Source organism: Myodes glareolus, chromosome X (assembly GCF_982192425.1).
Source record: "Myodes glareolus chromosome X, mMyoGla1.1, whole genome shotgun sequence".
In the NCBI taxonomy this organism is placed as follows: Eukaryota; Metazoa; Chordata; class Mammalia; order Rodentia; family Cricetidae; genus Myodes; species Myodes glareolus.
The window spans coordinates 23,000,904-23,023,068 of NC_142053.1; the positions used below are offsets into that span (position 1 = coordinate 23,000,904).

The 22,165-nt window shown below is 42.9% G+C and overlaps 1 protein-coding gene across 1 annotated transcript in view; it reads left to right on the forward strand.

Annotated features, from left to right (window-relative positions):
- Frmd7 (FERM domain containing 7) overlaps window positions 1-22,165 on the forward strand; it is a 43,242-nt gene that overhangs the window by 14,447 nt on the left and 6,630 nt on the right. The window contains exons 2-7 of the mRNA XM_085684832.2: window positions 9,804-9,908; window positions 10,746-10,788; window positions 12,563-12,641; window positions 15,395-15,492; window positions 21,300-21,414; window positions 21,612-21,759. Of these exons, the coding sequence (XP_085540958.2) occupies window positions 9,804-9,908; window positions 10,746-10,788; window positions 12,563-12,641; window positions 15,395-15,492; window positions 21,300-21,414; window positions 21,612-21,759 (588 nt within the window). The remainder of the gene's footprint in view (window positions 1-9,803; window positions 9,909-10,745; window positions 10,789-12,562; window positions 12,642-15,394; window positions 15,493-21,299; window positions 21,415-21,611; window positions 21,760-22,165) is intronic.

The following is a 22,165-nucleotide window of genomic DNA, read 5'->3' on the forward strand; positions in this document are numbered from 1 at the left end:
GCCCCAGGCAACGAGGCATTCTCATTCCCTTGGAACTTTCAAAGGGTGTCTGCCAGAAAGTATCACCTATCAGATGCTACACTATGTAATTCCAGAGTTCTCTTTGCAATTTGCTTTCCCTCGGCATCAATATGGCCAAGGGCAAAGGGGGTGATAGGCAGCTGCTCAATTGAGTCTGCAGGACCCCCCAGGACAGTGAAAGTCACATGGCTGGAACTCTCTCTGAGCAGTTAATCCTGAGCAATTTGAAGCCTCCCATCTTTCCCCGCATGCACCCGCATGCAGCTTTGAACCCTTCTGGGTTTTCAGAAACCAAATGAAAAGTGGTTGTAATTTGGTGTGAATTTCACACATGCACCAGCAACTCTAAGGTTTGGTCTCTCTGCTTGCAACCCCGTGAGGAAATCTTAAGTACCCAGTTAAACTGCTTCCCTCCGGGGTTTATGGCTGAATCTGTTGGGTTCTGGGAGAAAGGGCCTCTGTCGACCTCCTACTTTGTCTTTGTTGTTTTATGTGCAACTGCACCTTGCTCCCCACCAAAAGCTAAAAGATTGCCTGCCTGCTAAGAAGCGGCCGGTTTTAGAAAGAGCTGCCACCGCCTGCTAATTAGTCTCTTTTTTGGGCGGGCTCTTCTTACCAGGAACGATCCCCCAAGAAGCCCTGCCCTAAAGAAGCCACCTTGCCTACATCTCTAGGCAACTTCCCCAGTGCTAATTTCCCTTCCCCTTTCCATTTGCTTCTTAGAAAATAGGTTACATCCGATAATAGTAATATGTAAGATGCATGCCACAATTTTTGCAGTGTCAGAATTATTATTTTTATCTCTGGCTGCCTACCTAGCCTTTCTATATCTTTAAAAATACTTATTAACGTATTAACTAATTAATTGGTTTATTTGGTTGTATATATACACACACACATATATATATACATACAGTGATAGATGGATGGATAGATAGGTAGATAGATATATAGATAGATGAGAGAGAGAGAGAGAGAGAGAGAGAGAGAGAGAGAGAGAGAGAGAGAGAGAGAGAGTGAACAAGGGTGCACATGCATGTGTGAGAGCGTGCCATGGTGCACAACAACTCTAGGGCATCCATTCCTTCTTCTACCATGTTGGTCCCTGAGGTCCAGCTCAGGTCACCAGGGTTAGTAACAAGTGCTGTTGTCAGTTCAGTCATCTTTTGGGGCACTTGTATTTTTGATGAAAAAGTAAAAATAGGTTTTGAGAAGCAGTGCCAGAGTGTAATCCTCAAGGAGTCCTTGGGTTCCTGGGTCAGTAGAGGCTAAGAAATGAGAAAGATTTCTCTTCAGGGGGACAGGCTCAGTATGGATGAAGTACTTGCTGGTGTTGTTTCCCAACACAGGCATGGATGGAAGCGAAAGATACAGGAGAAGACTGAATGAAATCCGCACCATGGACAACAGTGTTTCACTTGGAAATGCAGCAAACAGGACTAAATGTAGAAATACCCCAAAACTTCTTGCTCGACTTACAACCTGTCCCATCCTTTACCCAGAGTTCTCTGCTTGGCTCTGGGTTCCACAAAAACGTTTTCTGGCAGTGATTCTCAATCTGTGGGTTGTGACCCCTCTGGGGTGGGTCCCGTATCAGATATCCTCCATATCAGTACACATTACGATCTTAACAGTAGCAACATTGCAGTTACGAAGTAGCAACCAAATAATGTTATGGCTGGGGGTCAGCACAGTATGAAGAACTGTATTAAAGGGTCATAGCATAGGGAAGGCTGAGATCCACTGCTGTAGTTCAGGAATGAAGGGTTTTGAGAAAAGGAGAGGAGCAAGCAGAGTGTCCAGAAGGAACAGTGTCCCAAGAGACTCCATGAGGATACAATGTGATTGTACTGCTATGGAGACAGCTGATCTGGAGCAGCTCCAGAGGGGTGGGTGGGGTCAGCTGAAAAAGAGATATGAAACAAAGAAGCTCTGAAATTCACCCCAGGAAACAGGAAAGAAAACACCAGGTGGAGGTAGTGACTTTGAAAGCAGAAGGAATAAATGGGAGGTTTGGCTATTTTGTCACTATGCCAGCAGAGGGCGTAAGATACGACAAAGGTTGTTTTGCTTTTCAGACTTGGGCAAAGGATAGAGTGTCAAAGGAGGGGCATGGATACACGTATTTATACATTACACACACACACACGCACGCATGCATGAACACACACATAAACATTTTTAGAGACCAGTTTAGAGAACGAAATGAAAGACCCAACAGACTTCAAAGTGCGACCAAGTTCAGTGGTGGTGCCTGCACACCCTTACCCTGGGAAGGGGTAAGATTATAGTCTGCAGATAGAATGCCAGCAGTAATAGTCGCTTCGCCCCTTCCCTGCCTCTGATCTCTTGTGCCCACTATGGAGCTGTCTCACATCTGGCTTTTCTCTGTTGTCATGCCTATGGCCTTTCTTCACATCTATTATCTTCACTTAACACGTGACGGTACCCTAAAGAATCTTCTTGACCCCCATTTGCCCCATCTTCTGTTCATTCTCACCTCCTTTGTTTCTCAAAGTAGTCCCAGCCAGCATTTCTCCTACCTAGGGCCTCATGAGCAGCAAGAAACACAAATGCTCAGAGTTCGGCCACATGTACTGAATCAGCATACTTTTGAACAAGACCCCCCCCCCCCCAAGGGATTCACTTGGAATTTATAGTTTGGGGAGCTGTGCTCTACTTCCTGCCCTATGTTTCTAAAACAAGATTCTGACCATGTCTATATCTTTTTAAAAATCATTCATGTCTTTTGCTCCCTCCTTGAGGCCCACATCTGGGGGCTTGGCTTCATATGCCAGAAAACACACACTCTGGTCCGTATGGCTACTGCCCACTTTTGCAGCTACCGAGTTTCACTTTCTTTCCTAACAATAGCAAACTGTTCAGTTTGTCACTGTCTAGACAAGGTTTTCTCATCCTTTTTGCTTCTGAGACCCTCATTTCTTTCCTTTTTGTCAGTTCTTGCTCTGTGTCCGGTTGGGCATCCCCTCTGCCAGAAGTCCCTTGTGCTCTGTACTATCCCATTTGAGGGTAGCTAGGCGCACTTTGGATGGGATCTCAGATCGACCATGCATACATTCCTACACAAAGGCACTTGGCCCTTTACAGTGCTGTGATTTTCTGTGTGCCTACATTGCCCGTCAGTCTGTGTTCCATCATAATAGTGCCTCTCTCTGCTGCTCACACCATCCTCACTGGACAGTAGGAACGCACCTTGCACAGGGTGGGGATCTCAACGATGTGTACCAAATTGAAGAGAAGGTGGAAAGGGTCATAGTGGGTAATGGTATATACAGAATGACAGAAGCAAGGGGGCCAAAAATAAGCTTGGAGTATGGGCAGAGTGAAGATCAAGCAAATCAAAAGGACCCGGAGAAGAGAAAAAAAATAGCAGAGGAGTGTGCTAAAGGCGGGGTGAGATGGACCTTTGAAGTGTTAAAGTGTTGAGGACACCGGAAAGACTAGTGAAACACTTCTCCTCTCATTATCATGGAAATAGAAACCCAGGGCAATGATGACCAAAACATCAACCGGTATTCATCACTATTAGGAGAAACCTAATAATAGTAATGTGTGTGGGCCCTAACGTTCCCGATTCTGATAATACAAAGCAACACCACTTCTATGAAAACAAACCTTGTAAGCAGTCCAAATGCTGAGACCACACACCAGGGTTTGTTCAAGACAGTCCTGGGTTACACCTATTGTGAAGCTGTAGTTATTATTAGTGGCCCCTGGCAACCTTAAAAGTATCCAAGTATGGTTGATAAATTATGTGGTCACTGTACAAATACTCAGCACTTATTGCAGCCTTCTCTGAGCCAGGTACCACATAAAGTACTTCAGGAGAATATTTTCATGAGCTACTCACAAACATTCTTCTTGAAGTTAAGATTATAATTCGAATGTTAGCAAATTCCTAATTTGAACGTATACAGATAAATGGTCTGTAACAGTTCACTGTGTTGCACAACCTTCAAACCCTATCTAACTCTAGGATATTTTAGCCACTCCAAAAGGAAATTTGGTACAAATTAAGAGTCATTGCTTCTTCATTCCTCCCAGGCCCTAGCCCCTGGAAACCCTGGATTTGTTTTCTATCTCTATAGATTTGCGGAGTCTAGACATTTTGCATTAAATTGACATATAATAACTGGTCCTGGGGTCTGGCTTTTGATCATCTAATTTTTCCAGTGAAGGAAACTGAAGTTCAGGATAGATAAAGCAGCCTGCCTAAGACACCCCATTTCCTGGGAGGAAAGTCAGAGCTAGATTTAGGTGTGTCTGGACTGCAAACCTGAATGCTTAGTCACCACAATGTGCTGACTTCCCCTATGCAAGGTGGGCGCTCATCACAGGCTTTTCTGAGCCCTCTGCCGATGCATTCTTTTCAAAATGCTTGCAAGTTTTCCTTGTTGGAAAATTCATTTAACATTTGGAAAAAATAAAGAATGAGGCGTGCTACAGTGGCTCACATCTTTAATCCCAGTCAGCCCTCTGGAGAGTGAGACAGGAAGATTGTGAGTTCAAGACCCGCCTGGGCCACATAAGTAGACAATGTCATCAAACCAGCAAACAAATACAAAGTCAAAAATTATAAAAACCAAATATGGCGACTTAGTGGGGCAGTGAGATGGCTCAGTGGGTGAAGGTGCTCTCCATGCAAGCCGGGCAACCTGAGTTCCAGTCCCAGAAACTATGTAAATTTTGACAGAGAGACCCAAATCTACAAAATTGTTTTCTCATCTCCATACCTACGCTGTGGCATATGTATTCACACGTGCAAACATCATGTGCATGCACTTGGGCACACACATACTCAATAAAAAAATAAATAGCTAAAGTGGTCATAGCTGGCTTGTATCCTTGCAAAATTCCTACGTTGAAACTTTCATCCATGATGGGACTATATTAGATGATATAGCTTTTAAAAGATAAAGTTGAAATCATAAGGGTGAAGCAATTATCCATATGGTTGCTGGCCTTTATGAGTAGTAGGCGAGAAATCTCCACCCCTTCTTCCCTCTTGCCTTCTCCCTCTCTTCTCACGTGTAGAGACAATGGAAAGGTAATCTTACCAGCATGTCACTGTGCCAGTACCCTTGTGTGAGTGTCAGCTTCTAGAACTGTGAGAAAGTTAATCTCTTCTGTTTGAGTGATATTTTGTTATGCCCAACACAACACACAAAAGACAGTCATATTAGGGGATAAAAATGACCGTGATCATAAAGTAGGACAAATTAATTCTCATTCGTGACTTCAAGAACAGTTTCCAAAGGAGAGTAAAAGAAATAGTTTGAATGCTAGAGTCAGCAGTAGAAATGAACACATCTCTGCAAGATACTTCATTTGATATTAGGTTTTCTAATTTTTATTACATCCGTTGGAATTCTTTAGAAAATATAACAAGTAAAACACAAAAGAAAAAATACCTATTATACTCTGTTAATATGCTATATTTTAATCCAATCTTTCTGAAAGTTTAATTATATAGTCTGTATGTGATTGAATTATCAAAGTATGCACTCAGTGGTGATAGGTGAGAATCCCTTTCTCAATCTTTTCTAAAGTACTTGTTAGCCTGTTAACTGATAATACTTTGCTGAAGCAGAGATCAGTAATAAACTATATATGTATACATGCCAATAAAGAATATAATTCACATTTATGTACATATCCCAATAATTCCTCGTGGGACCAAAGCCTTCCTGTTAGGTATGGACTATGCTCTCCTTTGTCCCTTTCCCATAAATCACATACATCTATCATTTCCAATATTGTTTTATTTAAGTATGGCAAGAGAATGTAGATGATTGGGAAACAATGCTGAGGACAAAATTCTATCGAATTTTAATGTATTTTCTTCTCTAATATTTTACATTTTTCATGGACAAAACAAATTTGACAGCACATGGAATTGCCCCTTCTGTAGTCCGTATAAGGGTTGCTCTAACCTTCATCGAAATGGCTGTTAACCGTTCATAATAATGACTATGTGTGTATGATCTAGTCAAGCTGTCCAAGCAGAGTAACCAGTCATACTATCCAAAATACAGTGAAGAGAATAGTTATTGATAAGCATGGGGCTCGTGGTTGTACAGCAGCACCCACACTCATACTAGCTGTGGGCTTTTTCACAGCATTCTATCAGTTGTTTTAAAGAGGGAAAGGAAAACTTGGTCTGCATAGTGGAATTTGGTCAAGAGAATTTCTACTGGCCTTTCCTATTTAAAAATACTCAGCCATGTACACAGTAAAAATACGTGAAGACTGCTCTCAATCCTATTTCGTATGAAAGTATAATAAATCTGTTAAAGTTTCCTGTGTATCATTCCATACTTATGCCATTGTATTTATCTCTAGGTTATTCACACCTTCTATACATACTTTACATATGTTTGTATGTTATGTTGTGCCAGGCATCAGACTAAGATCTCATTGTGAATTATCTTGCTTAGTCCTGATAATAATACTCTGATATAATTTAATTGTTGCCATCTCCATTTCATAGACTGATAAAGTGAGGCTCAGACAGGTAGGTTCATTCATTTCCCCAAGATCATACAGTGTTTGTTTCCTCATGAGAGGGTTGTCATAGTAACATACACCAGTCCAGTTTGATGTTTGGGTCAAGTAATCTATTTACTCAGTAAACGCTTATCGAATGCCCATGTAGATATTCAAACCCTTAGGTACCTGGAATGAGTAGATAAATCTGTGAGCGACATCATTTGTCCCCATTCATTTAGTCAGAAAGTGAGTAAAGATTATAATCCAGATGTATTTTAACAAACAGATTCTGACAACTCTAGTTACAAAGAAAGTTCGGTAACCTGAATTTTAAAACTTAGCATTTGGAATAATATTACCTCCGTGAGATGATGCGTTTGGAGCTCCAGAAATCAGCTCTAGTGGTTACGATCCAATAAATTGGACATTATATAACTAAGTTCTGAAACATTTGCTTGAAACAACACAAGGACTAGGGACGTAGCCAGTGGTAGAGCACTTGTCTAACATGTGTGAAACTCTAAGTTTGACCGCTGATACATCACAATTAGAAGTTCTGTTTAGAAGGCAGGCAGTGCTCTACAGCTATCCAAGGGAGATGAAGCCAGGACAAGAATCAGGATTGGAGTCTCCGTTTCTTGTGTAAGAAGGCTGACTGATGGCAGAGACTTTAGACCTACAAAGGAGCTTGATTCGAATGTCATAATGTACCGTCTTAAACAAGAGCAGACAATTATACAGAAAATCAGAAGTCCCGAAGGAGAAAACCAAAAAGCTGTATATTAACAGATATTCTGTGAAGGAAATACAAACGTTGAAGAATTGGATCATAAATGGTAGAAAAAAAATTAAAGGTTGCATGTTGAGACGGAACCAAAATCGTACCTATTATGTAACACATTCCACAAGGCTGGCCAATTTCAACGTACACTAGGAAGGGAAATGCCTGTCCCGAGATGGGGGTGGAGTACTTGAGCCACAGCAGTGCCCAGACTCCAACTGCAAAAATGCTAAAGGCTTCAAGAACCACTTGGCAACATTTGCAGGGATGGAAGAATTGGTGGATTATAGTCATAAACATGGTGGGGTCTGAAGGAAAGGGGCCAAAAGAAAGCTTACTTAATACCTTTCTGTGACTGTCTTTGTATTTCAGTGACTGCAGAAGCTTTTAAGTAAATACATGGATACAAACATACAGAGTATGGCAATGTTGGCAGGGTATAAGTACCATGATGGAAAAATCAGACAAAAAAATGGAGAGAGGTAGGAAGAAGGGGGGAGGAGAGAGGGAGAAAGGGAAGAGTGAGAGAGGGAGGGAGGGAAGAGGGAGGGAGGGAAGAAGGGAGAGAGAGAGAGAGAAGAAACTGGAGTCTATGCTGGGATTTAGTCCTCATGACAGAAATGGTGTTGGAAAAAGTATTGCTGCCATCCTTCTCCCTTTAGAAATTCTTTTTTTCCCCTTCATAATAAAAATCCCGTGGCAGCTCCTTGTCTGGAGGACTTTAAAAATAGGAGCGATTTCATCTGTCTGGAATGGTCTGTGTCAGCACTTGCCCTAGGCAAGGTTGCCACATAGGCCTGAAACACCCCCACTCCCATCCCCCTAGCCAGCGCTTTCCTCTCCCACTAGACACCCCCATGCCCTTTGCACCCCCACTTCCAGCTCCAGGCCTGACTCCTTTTTCTTGGCCAGTAACTTCAACCCGGTCTCCCACATCAAATCACACTCAGCTTTCCTCAGCCTTCTCGCCAGGTGCGGGGGGTGCAATCTCTTTTGCCCTTTGTGGCCTATCTGAGTTTAAAAATAGGGCCCTGGTTAACCTAAATGAATCTTAAATTGGAGCTCTGGGCAGTGTAACCAAAGGAGGAAAGGGAAGGGGGTGAACAGCATAGTTTTGGTCAGTGGGGGAAGTGGTGGGGAGGTGGGCTACCTTCCTGGAAGCTATTAAATCCCAGATGTAGACTGTTCAGTGTGCCACTGCCTTAGGGTGACCCCTGCTCTCTCATAGCTGCTCTTAATTCCATGGCTCAGCGACTTGCAACTCCACTTCCATGCCCCCACACCTGGCTTCTTTCTCAGCATGCTGGGCGCCCTCTGACTTAGCTTTAGCTAGGGGTTTTCAGCGGCATGTGTTTGTGACGATCAGCCAGGGTCCAATTTTCTCATCGCCATCTTTCCTGCAGCAGCATGACACTTGGGCTCGGTGATGGTGACCCTTAAGGCCACGCTGAGCTCGATGGGATTTGCACGGAGCCATTCCTCTTCAGAGTGCCGGTTCCCAGGGAAGCCTAAGAAAGTGGCACCGCTTTGGGCTCACAGTGTGTGGGGGCTTTAGGAAGAAATATGTGGGACTTGAGTGAACGGAATATGTTGTATGGAGATTTTTGTGGGCAAAGCTGCAAAATGAAATTTACTAAGAAAACACATCTGATGAATTTGATCAACTTCCTGTTAGGACAGCAACCCCTTAAGAACCTCTACTGTACATCAAGCTCTGAGCTAGACTTGGGGAGTCACAACGAAAACAAAGGCTGTTCCTTGCTATGGAGGGATTTTTTTTTCAAATAAGGGGGAAGGCAGACAAGCAGGGTAAGATGTGTCCTTCCTGAGGTAAGCCAGGGTGAATGGGAACTCAGGGAGCATCTGGAAAGCTTTCCTAGGGCAATGCTAGCTGAACTAAATAGGAGTAAGCCAAACCAAAGAGAGGTGGGAAGGGCAGGAAGGCTGTGGAGAAGGAATGGCATGAGCCGAGGCACGGAGGCATGAAAAGACTTGACATGTCAGGAGAGCTGCAGGCAAGCTGAGATCAGTAGAGAGCCATGCGTCCGGGAGATGGGGCAAGAAACACAGCAGAGTGAGAGAAGGGAGACAGCATCCTCCCTGGCTGAGCAGTCAAGCTCTTCCCAAAGGAGGACTTGAAGTAGGGCTATGGTAGGGTCAGATTTACATCTTGATTAAACCGTCTGTTGGTTTGGGGGAAATAAATGAATTAAGGTGTTTTTTTTTAATGTGAAGAATAAATGTGCAGATCTAGTGACTGCTAAGTGCAAGGTTATCTCTTCCAAGAGGGCTTGTCATTCGTCTGAGGAGTTCTCAGGGATGTGGCTAGAGTATCTGTAGGGAGACCTGCCTGTATCTGTAAAGTTCCCAACATCTTTATGCAGTGCGCAGGTCCTCTAAACAGAGAGGCTTGAAGAAAGGCATTGCTTCTCCCCCTTACCATGCAGTCCATGCTAGGAACTCACACTGTGCTATAATCTGTTTTGTTTAGCAAAAATCATCCGGAAAGGCACTGTTTAACCTGAGTTGCAGTCACCTCAATCTTTCGGAAAAGGAGTATTTTGGATTAGAATTCTGCAGTCATTCTGGAAATAATGTAAGTTTTTTTTGTTTTTTTTTTTTGTTTTTTTTTTTTACAGGATTCTGTGTGTCTAGAAATGCTTCAGGATGCAGTTTGCTCCTAGGTATACAAGGCTCAATCCCATACTAAAAATGCCAAACCTATTTATACCTTACAAAATCACTGTATTTAAAACTGTCTTCCCTACCCCTGCTTTGTTTTTTAAGCTATCTTGGTTTGCCAAACAAATTCTTCTGTCTCATGACCCTCTTCTGTTACTCTTTGACCATCTATCAGAGTCTTATCTGTTTTGAATGGTTGGACCTTAGTCTCCAGAATTAAGACTCCTGACCTCAGGACTGTTTAGGGAGATTTCCTTCCCAGTTTCCGGGGCCTTAACTTTCAGAAGGTTCTTCTGCTGCATCTAACCTTGGCATATCTGTAACTGGCGCCTTCCCAGAAAGGCTCATTCTTAAGTGAGCATTGGCAAGGGGGAAGGCTGGACTCAAATGTGAAGCTGAATGTTTTTATGAGTCCTCGTAGCCAGGGATGAGCCTTACCTCTATCATCCTACCCAAGCAGGGAAGCGGTGATTGAACCATCAACAATGCAGAGTTTATGGATTAACAGTGTTCGCTGTCACTGGGGAACTACAAGGGGGCTTTCTGAGAATGGGGAAGGTATATCATCTCATTGACATGGCTGTTTGTTTCCAACTATCTCTGGGAATCTAAATCGTTGATTCCCAGTTTGATGTTGACCTTTATCTGGTACCAAAAAAAAAAAAAAAAACAAACAAACAAACAAAAAAAACAAAAAACCTCTGCTCACTGCTGCTGTGTTCTACCAATTGTCTCACTGATGCTATTGCAGGTTTGGTTGGAACTGCTGAAGCCCATAACAAAGCAAGTAAAAAGTAAGTATGGAAGATCACTCAAGGAATGCAGTCCTCAGCTCACACTGGGAAACTGATCCTATAGCCCCACACAATTCCTCACCCTACTGAAATGGGGAAGAGGGCTTTAGATGGGTTGCATCAGCCCCCTCACCTGTCCAGTAAGTTTAGCAATAGAGAAAATTGCCTTAATTTAGTCTGAGCTGAAGAAGCTCATGCGGTTGGTCTTAGAGTACATCTGAAGGGTTCTGGTAATTATGCCACCTGTGGATGGCGCGTGGGAAGCGTATCTCACCCAGCACGCTGTGGAGCCTCAAGCACCCTTAGTGTCAATCTGTGAGAATGTTCATCTTCTGCCTGAAGAGTCTTTCCTTTCCCGCCATTGCCAGCCTTGCCATTCGCTTCACGTTATGTTCAGATGATTCCTGTATCTCACACTGAACCTCATTCGTGGGACAAGGGTTCAGGGGCATGGCCGGTTAACTAATTGCACAAGCATTTTTCTTTTTGCAAGTGGATCTTAGCACTTTGGGAAACCTTGCTTCAGTCTCTTCCTGGTTCCTTGGTCCACTCCGCTCTTCACACATTGATGCCTCCTGTGACTCTGCTTCCCCCAATTCTGTGATTTATGTCACCCAGTTCCAGTAGCTTCTGAGCTGATTTTCTCCAATTAAATCATCTATATCACTCTTCAAGGGATCAACTGAAATATAGAACCCTGACCACATCTCCCTTCTACTTAAAATGCTTTCATGGCTCCCTAATTACCTCTGAAGTCCAACCTTTTTAACATGGTACACAAAGTTCTAGACTCTATAGTAAGCGCTTTGTCCCTTCCACTTAGCGTTTCTCTTAGTTGTCAGTTCCTCCAGGAAGGCTTCCTCATCCGAGGCTGTGTGGTACTCAAATTGGTCTGTTTAATTATTTGTCTCTCCATCAAGACTGGGAGAACTTGAGTATCTTTTAATACCCACAGTATCTGCTTAGAATAGTATCCCTCAGTGAAGAGCACCCAGAAGTGATGTATTGAATGGATGGCACTGTTCCTACTTGTGTGGGGTTACTTTTGATCTAACAAACTTTATTCTTTTTCTTCTGGTACTGGGGATGGAACCCTGGACCTTGTATATGCTAGCAAAGTATCCTACCAGTGAGCTCACCCCAGCCTCAAGTTTCTCATTTTCAAATGCAAGTAGGTGTGAAAATATGCAAATGAGGTTTCTCAGGGGTATATTTTAAGATAGATAGAGACACTGGCCCGCATTGTTTCTCATTCCTTTTACAAAACCCTTAGGACATCCATTCATGTGCTTGAGCTGAACCTGGGCCCTTTTCTCATGCGTGGCTGGACAGTCACAGACAGTGAGCTGTAAATAGTCTTCTGAATAACTCACTTCTTAAGAAAAGACAAAGTAGGCCCCCAGTGGACATATCTTTATAAAAGAAACCCAAAGGGAGAAAGGGTGTGAAGGGGGGCTGATTTGGAGGACTTTCTCAACTGCTGTACACATGGGGGTCACAATCCAGACAATCCAGAAATGATAACAAGATACATGTGAAAACCCGAAATATAAACTAAGTCTATGGGAAGGGGTAATGGAGAGGGGAGGGAAATAGAACACTCTGTGTGTGTGTGTGTGTGTGTGTGTGTGTGTGTGTATGCATGAGTGTGTGTGTGTGTGTGTGTGTGTGTGTGTGAGAGAGAGAGAGAGAGAGAGAGAGAGAGAGAGAGAGAGAGAATCTTAACTGTTGTAATGAACATTTAAGAAAACTTATGGAGATATTGTGTTTTAAGATCCTAAGGAGGTTGTTTTCAAATTTATGGTGAAATTTTTCCCAGTGGACCCTGGACACCTTCGGGAAGAACTCACAAGGTAAAGTGTTTAACTGTGTGCATGCTGAAGGATGCTACTTGAGAATATCCATTCTCCAGCTATTGAGAAGGGACTCTGGTTCCCTTTTGCATGGCTTGGGTTTAAGTCACTCTGTGAGACAAGGTGAAGGGCTAGAAAGAGGGAAGATCTGGCTGACCCTCCAAATGTTAATCTCTCTAAATTTCAGAACTAAGAATAGATGAGTGGTAAACCTGTGTGGCATTCAAGGCTTAATTTGTTAAGTGCCACAATAGTATGCTGTTTTATGCCATCTGTGTTTCAATCAGCATAGCTTTGGAGCCAGTCAATGCTTGTGATCATTGGAAATGAATGGCGGTATCCCATAGGCAGAAAGGGAAACATTCTGTAATGACGATATATACTTATGAGAAATGCTCTTGGTAATTGCAGTGAAAACCTACTTCGGCAAAATGACATTGCCACTATAACACTCCCCCAAAACACAGTCTGCTTTCTACACTGACACTACTCATAGAAAGGAACGAGGTCTTTTTGATTACAAATAAGAAGCACGTCCCGAAAGCTAAAGCTGACTGAGTTAAAAACTGCAGGTTGTTGAGCGTTCATATCCCTAGCGCCTTTCCCTTCCACAGGGGGCCGACTGACTTGCTGCTTTGGTGTGGGCTCTTTGCACAGTTGCTTGCCTTCCCTGCTCTGCTTCTCTCCACATTTCGTTGTTGTCCACCACTCTCGCTTTCTTGCTGTGTACACTAGCTTGCATTCACTAAATCTTGGTAGCCGGGTTTTACACTATGACCAATTTTGATGGGGATGAACTTTCTCAAAAATACGAGAAAAACTAATGTGATGATAAATATTTCATCAATTATTCAGAGTAAGGATCTGTAGCAGGCAGCTGCCTTCATGGGTGGCACCTGTTGCTACTGAAGCAGCGTGTTGCCTTCGTCCCAATGAGGGGTAATCAAACGACAAAAGGTTTTCTTTCTCCTCGCTAAGAACAAACTTCAGTTCCCTCTCGCTTTTGCATAGTGACTGATTAATAGCATAGCCAACTATATTTGAAAACAGGCAATGGTAAATGTTAGGGTTCCTTTAGGTTTTCCTTGTTGTTCCATTTAAGACTGCCTAACTTAGCTGGCTGTGATCACTCATGCTGGTAATTGCAGCACTCCACAAGTTGAGACAGGAGGATTGCTGTGAATTCAAGGGTAGCCTGGGATATGTAGGAAATTTTAGACCGGCCTGGTCTACAAAGTGGAACCTGTCAGAACAAACAAAGAGACACACAACCCGGCAGTGATAACTAAAAGGAATAAAACCTACATGTTGTAGAGATTAAAAGTATACCTTATTGTTTGGGACCAATGCATGGACTTCTGAGAATATTATATAAAAATAACTGTTTTGACTGAATCATTTCTAGGGCATTAGAGGCACTACAATTTGAAGGGGCATAATAGTTAAAGCTTCCATGGACTAAATGATCACTTGTCAAGATTCTTCAGACCAGATTTTCATTTATCATCTGCAACTAGTTATCTTGTATTACATTGCCTTCAGGGCATTAGTCACTGAAAAATTCACATAGAATTTAATCTAGGATATTTTATTTTATATAGGGAAATACAATAGGTAATGCTTGCACATAAAAGACAATATTGTACTGATTTTTGCTCTGGACAAGAAAGCAGTGGAGTCTTTCTTATACACTTATTCACCAAAAAAATGGGCCCTGGGACTGGAGTACAGTTATGTAGAAAAGCACTTGCCACACAAGAGTGAATCCCTGAGTTCAAATCCCTGAAACCCAAATAAAGCTGGGCATGGGGCATAATCCCAGTGTTTTTACACTGAGAGGAGAGGCATGCCTAGAAGCTGGTAAGCCAGCAAAATTAATGTACAAAATCTTATTTTACATAAGATGGAGGGCAGGGACTGATAACCAAAGTTGTCCTCTGACCTCTGTACACACACATATGAACAAGCACATACACACACATACACACACATGCACGCATGTGCAAACACAAAAGTGAGTTCTTCTTTCCTAAAGCCTTAAGTCCAATTCGGCAGAACCCTACACACAAACCTGCATTTTATGGTCCTTGATTAAGGTTCCACATCGCCGAGTTCATCAGCCATTAGTTGTACACCTACTGTTTGTAATGTACTCAGATGGGCTCTGATTGGCGGTACCATGGCAATCTAGACAAGGGAATAAGGTGGGCACAGACCTGGCTTGATTGCCTTGACTCCTGAGATCTGCTCTTTGGGTAGGTAGCCTACATTCCGCGGCAGATGTTAGGTTCCAGCACGGGTTCCAGTATCCTAGCGCTACAGCCTGCTCATAAGAGCTTGGTGTCATTTTAAAATAGGGTGATTGCTCCTGCTCCCCTGGCCCTACCTACCTGGCTGCTCTCGGTGTCCCCCAGAGTCTGTTCGTGCTTCCTGGGGCTCCCGCTTCTCTAGCTCCGGATGTGGTGGTTTCCCTGGTAGAAAGCACTAGCAGAGGATTGGCCGAGCCCCTCAAGCTGGTGGCAGGCTACAGTCAGGGCAATTCTTAACAGTTGCGGAACCTGCCAATGTGCTGGGTCAGCCAGCTGTGGGCTGGGATTGGGTTGGTTCTGAAGCAAAGCCTATGTATGATTCACCCCCCGCCCAAAGGCCTCTGATGCTGTTCATTCTTAGAATTAGCTTGGGTCTGGAGAAAGGAAAATTTCCTTCTGTATTCCTGCTTCTTTGTCGAGATCTCTTCCTCCAATCCTTTACAGGTATCTGTTTACTCTTCAAATCAAGAAGGACTTGGCTCTGGGAAGGCTTCCATGCAGTGACAACTGTACAGCATTAATGGTGTCGCACATCTTACAATGTAAGTACCAAAACTCTACGTCTTTCCCATTCACCAGGGACAGAGCTAAATACCTCCAGTTTGCCTGCTTGACACTGTATTCATTCAGCCTTAAGAGGAAAGAAGACCTTGTTCAGAGACAGTGAAGTGGCTCTTCATCACATTCATTGAGATCCGAATGAAATCTTGTCCCTTGTCATTACTGTGAAGCAAGCTCCCTTATTTCTCTGAGCCTGACATTCTTGTATTTAAAGTAGCGACAAGAATGCCATCTCATGGAGGTGCTTTTGATGGGTAAAAGTAAGTGCTGGTTTGATCCTACTTCAGTCTACCTACCCTGCTGTCACCATCCCTTGACTTGCTGTCCAGGAACTGGGTTGAATAATTCTTGCCATGGATTTAACGGAGGAGTCCCTGCTCCCTCTGCTTGCCCTAGGCTATATCTCCATGTTTTCTGCAGAGAGTAAATCGTGGAGTGGGGAAGGTGGAAAGAGACTGAAAGTCACCAGGCTTAGGCCAGTGTTCCTAGCATGTCAGCAGCCTAGCAGTTGGACTAGCAATAACAGTGAAGGTAGAATGGAGGAGCCTGGGGAAGCGTGGGGGCCTGCCTGGGAGGAAATTACACAGGCCAGGCCATGCTGTTCCCTCAGTCTGGAGGGTAGGGTCTAGGCGGTGTGAGATAACATCTTTTCAAAGGCCAGCTGGACTTTCTCTATTTTGAAGAAGCCTCCCAAGAATACAATGTTCCTTGATAATCCTGCAGAATCATAACTTCGGGGTTTATTTTTTGTTTATTTCGTAAGTTCATTTCTGACCTTTGTTCATTACCTTTCTACCAGTCCATAAATGGTAGACTTCGGATTTTGCTAAGAGCAACACAGTGAAGTGCTTGGATCGGCACTACATCCTAGGCAGTGTGTCAAGGGACTCCCAGCTAGGAAAAGAGAGCTCCGGACTCTCAAAGAGGCAGCAGATGGAAAATGCCATAGGCATCACGGAAAGTTGATGGAGGAGGTGGATTCTGTACTGGGCTTAAAGGAAAGGAACACACGGGAATTGAATGTGAAGATGGGCTGAGAAAACAGCATAAAATTGGTGATGGCACAAGAAGCATTGTATACAGGGCATGAAGAATGACCACACATAACTCAAGAATAGCTTTTATCTAGGAGACATGGTGACAAATGAAGCCACGAGCCACGTGCCCAGTGTCATTCTTGGCACTGACATATGATGCATGGCATAGAGCAGCAAGGAGGAGCTTCCTATCCATCAGTTACCTCTTTAGAAAGCAGTTGAGAGGGTCGGGCTCCAGGTGATCTCTGCGGGCAGGGGGAGCCCAATTTTATTCTTAACAGTTCTTCCATGTAGAGTTGGGCATTGCCCAATGACCATTTCACGTGAAGTACAGACTACTTAGGCTTTTCCAGAAGGTATGTGGTCAAAAGACATTGATTTTGTGGAGCAAAAGGTGTGGGTCTAGCGAGTTAGCATTTCAGTCAATCCCAGTCAGACTCAGAAGACTCAAGGTCACACACAGAATCACAGCCCAATTGCTTATTTATCTGCCTATTTTCTCACTGGTCCAGTACTTGCTGAGTCCCTGCTTTAGGCTAGACATTCAAGAGCCCAAACATATGGAATTGGCATTTTAGTACTTATATCTCTTTTATGCACCTGTAGCCAGATAGTCCCTACCAAACATTCTTTGCATAATTTAGATGAATAGTCCTTCTTAGAAACACATAGTATGATCTTTCTTCATCATTCATTAAACAACAAAAATATGGGCTAAGTGCCACCTTGCTAGATCCTATTATAAGCATCAAGAGCACAGTAGTGAGCTATGACACAGCCCTTGTCTTCATGGACCTCACATTTTAGCAGTGCAAGAGAGTCAGACAATGGCCAAAATAATAACAACAAAAAAATCATATGAATGCTCGGAGGGGATGAGAGCAATGAAGAAAAATAGGGCATAGAAGGGAGATGGGGGATTCTAGGTGTGGGTGCTAGGCATTTCAATAAAGTGGGGAGGTTAAGCCTAGCATGAAGGTGACAACTGAACAATAGTTTGTAGGAGACACAAAAGTAAGCCAAGGAGCCAAGTCCAGTGACAGAGAGGACCACACATAGGGAAAACTCTGTGGAAAAGGCCAGAGGGGAGGACATGCCTGGTGTGTTTAAAAAACATCAAGAAGGCTTTGTGAATGTCTGCATCCTTAGTGAGTAAGTAGAGGAGAGTTCCAAGTACATTGAAGATCTAGAACACAACTCTAAATGAGACAGGAACCATGGGACAGAAGACCGAGGTAGGAGAAAAAAGACCATTTTTCCTTTTCATCATCAGAAGCACTTCCATCAGAAGGAATTCTTGGCCGCTGTTTTAAATATAAGAACACAATCTGAATTAAGTTTTAAGGAAACCATATTGACTGCTTTGGTGAACTCTTGCTCTTAGCAGAGAATGGTGGTAGTAGGCAGAACCATAAGAGGAGAGCTTAAGGAAAGGTGATAGGAGTTGGGCCAGAAAGGCCTAACACTTGAACAGAGCAGCTGACAGTTTCTGCCACTGATGATACCACTTTTCCTGTGAAATTGTCACAGAAGTACATGGAGAGGAAATTAACAGTGTCTTGTGTTCTTACATTTTCCTGATGGTCGTTAAAGGGTTTTGTTCTTAAGGAACCTGAAAGATGTTCATATATGATGTGTGTGAGTGTGTGCTGTATTCTAAAAAAAAGTGACTCAATTGTATAATTTACATGCTGTAAAGTTTGCCCATTTCTAATGCACAAACCAATGGGTTTTAGTAAATTCATGCCCATCCAGCTATGACTACAGTCCAGTTTAGAACACTTCTATAATGTGAACAGAAACCTCTCAGGGATGGGGATATAACTTGGAATTATGACTGTCCTAGTAGGTAGAAAGAAATATCTTATTACTTGCATAACTAGCTTTTTTCTTTATTCTCATTCTTTGATATTTCCTACAATGAAATATGGTCAGACCCCGCTGGTTTTCCAGTCCAGTTCCCTCTGTATCCCCCAATATATGCCCCTCCCAACTTCATACCTTCTATTTTGTTTTGTTTTGTTTTTGATAACCCATTAAGTCCAGTTAGTACTGCCCCCATGTGCATTGTTATGGGACCATTCCCTGGAACACAGGAAATCTACCAGTGGTTACCCACTCAAAGAAGAGCGATTTTCTCCCTTCTCCAGCAGCTACGAACTGCCAGTAGCTCCACACTAAAGCCTGGGGCCCAGAGACCACCTCCCCTATCTATACCAGAATTTTGGCTCCTTTGAATTGTGCAGGTAATCACAGCTGCTGTGAGTTCATAGTGCACTGGCTTATGTTCAGAGGACAGCATCTCACAGCAATCCTTCCCATCCTCCAGCCCTGTTATTCTCTCTGCCTCCTTGCCCCTATTTTTCTGTTTCCTGAACTATGCTTGGTGGTGAGGCTATTCCATTTAGGGCTGAACGCTTAATCTCCTATTTACAGTACTTTGACCAATTAGGAGTCTCTAAATGTATTGACAGCAGTCCAATGCAAAAGGAGGCCTCTCTGGTCAAGGTTAAGAGGCCAGGACTGTGGGTACAAACATAAGAATTGTAACTAGCATCGTTCTAATGACCAACCAATTGTTTTGAACACCTTTTCATGTGATTATTCAGAGAGAGAGAGAGAGAGAGAGAGAGAGAGAGAATGAGATTGATCCATGCTCATTGAAATATTTTTGCCTGTTTTGAAACGTTTTATCTTACCATTGAATTTTAAAATGGTTTCTTTTTTAAAAAAATTCTGATAGCCACAAGACAATCTTCTCCTTAGTTTTCTTCTAGTTCTTTCCTAGGTTACCTACCCCCTTAGGTGTAGGCCTCTGATCTATTTTGAGTTCACTTCCAGTGCACTTGTGTGGTGTGTTGCATGAGGTCACAGATAAACGGCCAACTATTTAGAAAGGTCAGAAGGGTTCTTCTGGAAGAAATTCAGGTAGCATTGCTGGGTATATGCTAGATTCTTGACAGACAGAGTGATGATTTAACTGTAACTGGTTTGTATTGTATTTTTTCAGATGGATTTCCCTTTGTCCTGGAACAATTCATTAAAAAGATTTTTATTTCTTCACTGCATTATCTTGACAGCTTTGTAAAAAAGAACTCTGAGAGTTTAGTTCTTGACTTTTCATTTAAGCTTCATTGTTCTCTATTTGTTTCTTGGAAATCTGTAAATATTGTAACTCTGTAAAAACTGGAAATTTGTAAATCTTTATATCTCCAGAAGACAATTTTATCTTTTCATTTACGTTACAAAACTTTCAAGTATCTTTTTCTGGTCTGTTTGCACTTACTATGCTCATAAGTACAATTCTGGATGATGTGGCCAAAGCAAGCTTCTTTATCTTATTCCTGCCTTTAAGGGAAAATCTTTATTCTCTCGCTATGTGATATGGAATATATTGTTAGCCACAGATTATTTTCATAGAGAACTTTTTATCAGATTGAATATGGTTTCTTTAGTTCCTTATTTATATAGTGTTCTTAGCCAAGTACATGTATTTTACTCAAAATGAGAATATCACAGGATTCCACAAAGAGTGTGTTACTCTTAAGCACTATATATGGCCTACAGTATGTATGTATATACATATATGCATGCAATAACAATTAATGAAAAAGGAGGCCATAATTGGAAGGACAGTGGGGAAGGGTACATGTAAGGCTTTGGAGGGAGGACATGGAAGGGAGAAATGTTGTGGTTAAGTTATAAGGAGAGAGAGAGAGAGAGAGAGAGAGAGAGAGAGAGAGAGAGAGAGAGAGAGAGAGAACATGTGAATAACAAGTGTGGCTATATCTCTTCTTGTCCAGTTATCTTAGATTAAAAGCAACAGTGGAGAACAAAGTGTTTTAAACGTTGACTTTAGGAGAAAAAATAATCAGAAAACAACTCATATGAATCTTAGACACAGAAAACATAACAATTCGAAAGAAAACAAAAAAGACAAAGGGCATTTACAGTAGGGGCAGAGAATCGTAAGTGTGCAGCTGCCAGGGCAGACTTTATCCTGTAGTAGTTGTCTCTAACAAGACTGGAAATGTCTGAAAAAGAGTAAATCAGCCTCATAGATAAACTTCCAGTGATTTGGAAAGGATGAATTGTCTATCAGGGACTCAAATTGTTGGGGATTTACTAAATTCCCCAAGGACCGACTGATGACTAGGCTGTAGTTAGCGTGCACTCTAGTTAATATTTTTTTCTTCTCTGCTTATGACAATGGCTAGTCATAGTAGAAGGAAATTTGGGATATCTTAGTCTTTACTAGGTTCCTAACAGGGAAATCTCGAAGACTGGGAAGTTTAATGAGACAGATGACTCCTCACCGTCCTGGAGGCTGGAGTCTAAGATGAAGGCCTTGGAAGGTTTCCTTCAGCTCGAAGCCTCTCTCATCATCTTGATGAAGGCAGTCTTCATTCTGTGTCCCCATGTCATCTTTTTTCCTGTGTACTCATCTGAGAATCCCTGTGTGCCTGGCTTTCCTCTTTTAAAATGGATTTTGGAGCTTTTAATGTCTGTTCTGGGTGTGTAACCCGCAATACAAGCTGAGAGCTCACAGAAACCCACTGCTTGCGACGCGAGAACAAGTCCATTACTTCCCCCTGTACAGACAGAAATATACTCAAAGTATGGGGCGTGATGGAGGATTAGGCCAAACTAGCTGCGGAGAAAAGGCTTTTGGGGGCCGAACGGGAGGTTTCTTAGGTTGTACATTAATTTCTTAATGGAAATGTGAAAACTGTCACTTTTCTATTGTACAGCAGAATTAGGAGACTTTCATGAAGAAACAGTTAGGAAGCACCTGGTACAAACCCAGTATTTACCAAGCCAAGACTGTTTAGAGAGCAAGATCATGCACTTTCATCAGCAGCACATGTAAGTACGTTCCCTGGCCCCTGCTTTCCCAGTGGAGGACACTAAAGTTAGGACAGACTCTTGAGAGCAGGCTTTACATTTGAGAAGCTTCAGTCCCAAGAACACGCTCAGTCCGTGTGCATCTCTTGGTGAAAAGGTTGAGGGACGGGGTAAGTTTTGCTGCATTTGATGGGCTCATGAATCCCTTCCCGTTGCAGTGGCCGGAGCCCAGCTGAATCAGACATTCTGCTACTGGACATAGCTAGGAAGCTGGATATGTATGGCATCAGACCTCAGCCTGCCAGCGATGGTGAAGGGATGCAGATCCACCTGGCGGTTGCTCACATGGGAGTACTGGTGTTACGGGTAACAACTCTTCCCTTGAGTGCCCTTCAGTGTGCTGGGAGTGGTTATCGTGACTTCAACTTGAATATCTGTTCCCCAGAGGGTTATAGGGCTTTGTCATACCACCAACTACAAGGGAAGTAGAGCTAATAAATGGTGTACAAAAGCCCTCTCCCCACAATGTGATTTGCCTCTGTGTGCGATCAGTAATGTACTGTCTGGGCTTTGAGACCATCACACTTCAGATTAGGCAAGCATGGTGAAGTGAGAAAAATCAAGAGGCTCCTAGGGACTCTTTGACTGTAGATTCAGATACTCAAAACCTTAGGCTTTAGTATTTGCCAAATGGTTAAGAGTCACCCCGAGTGATCCAAACTGTGATGTGCTCTTTCTTAGAACTCTGCATTGGGTGTGACCGGTGTCAGCT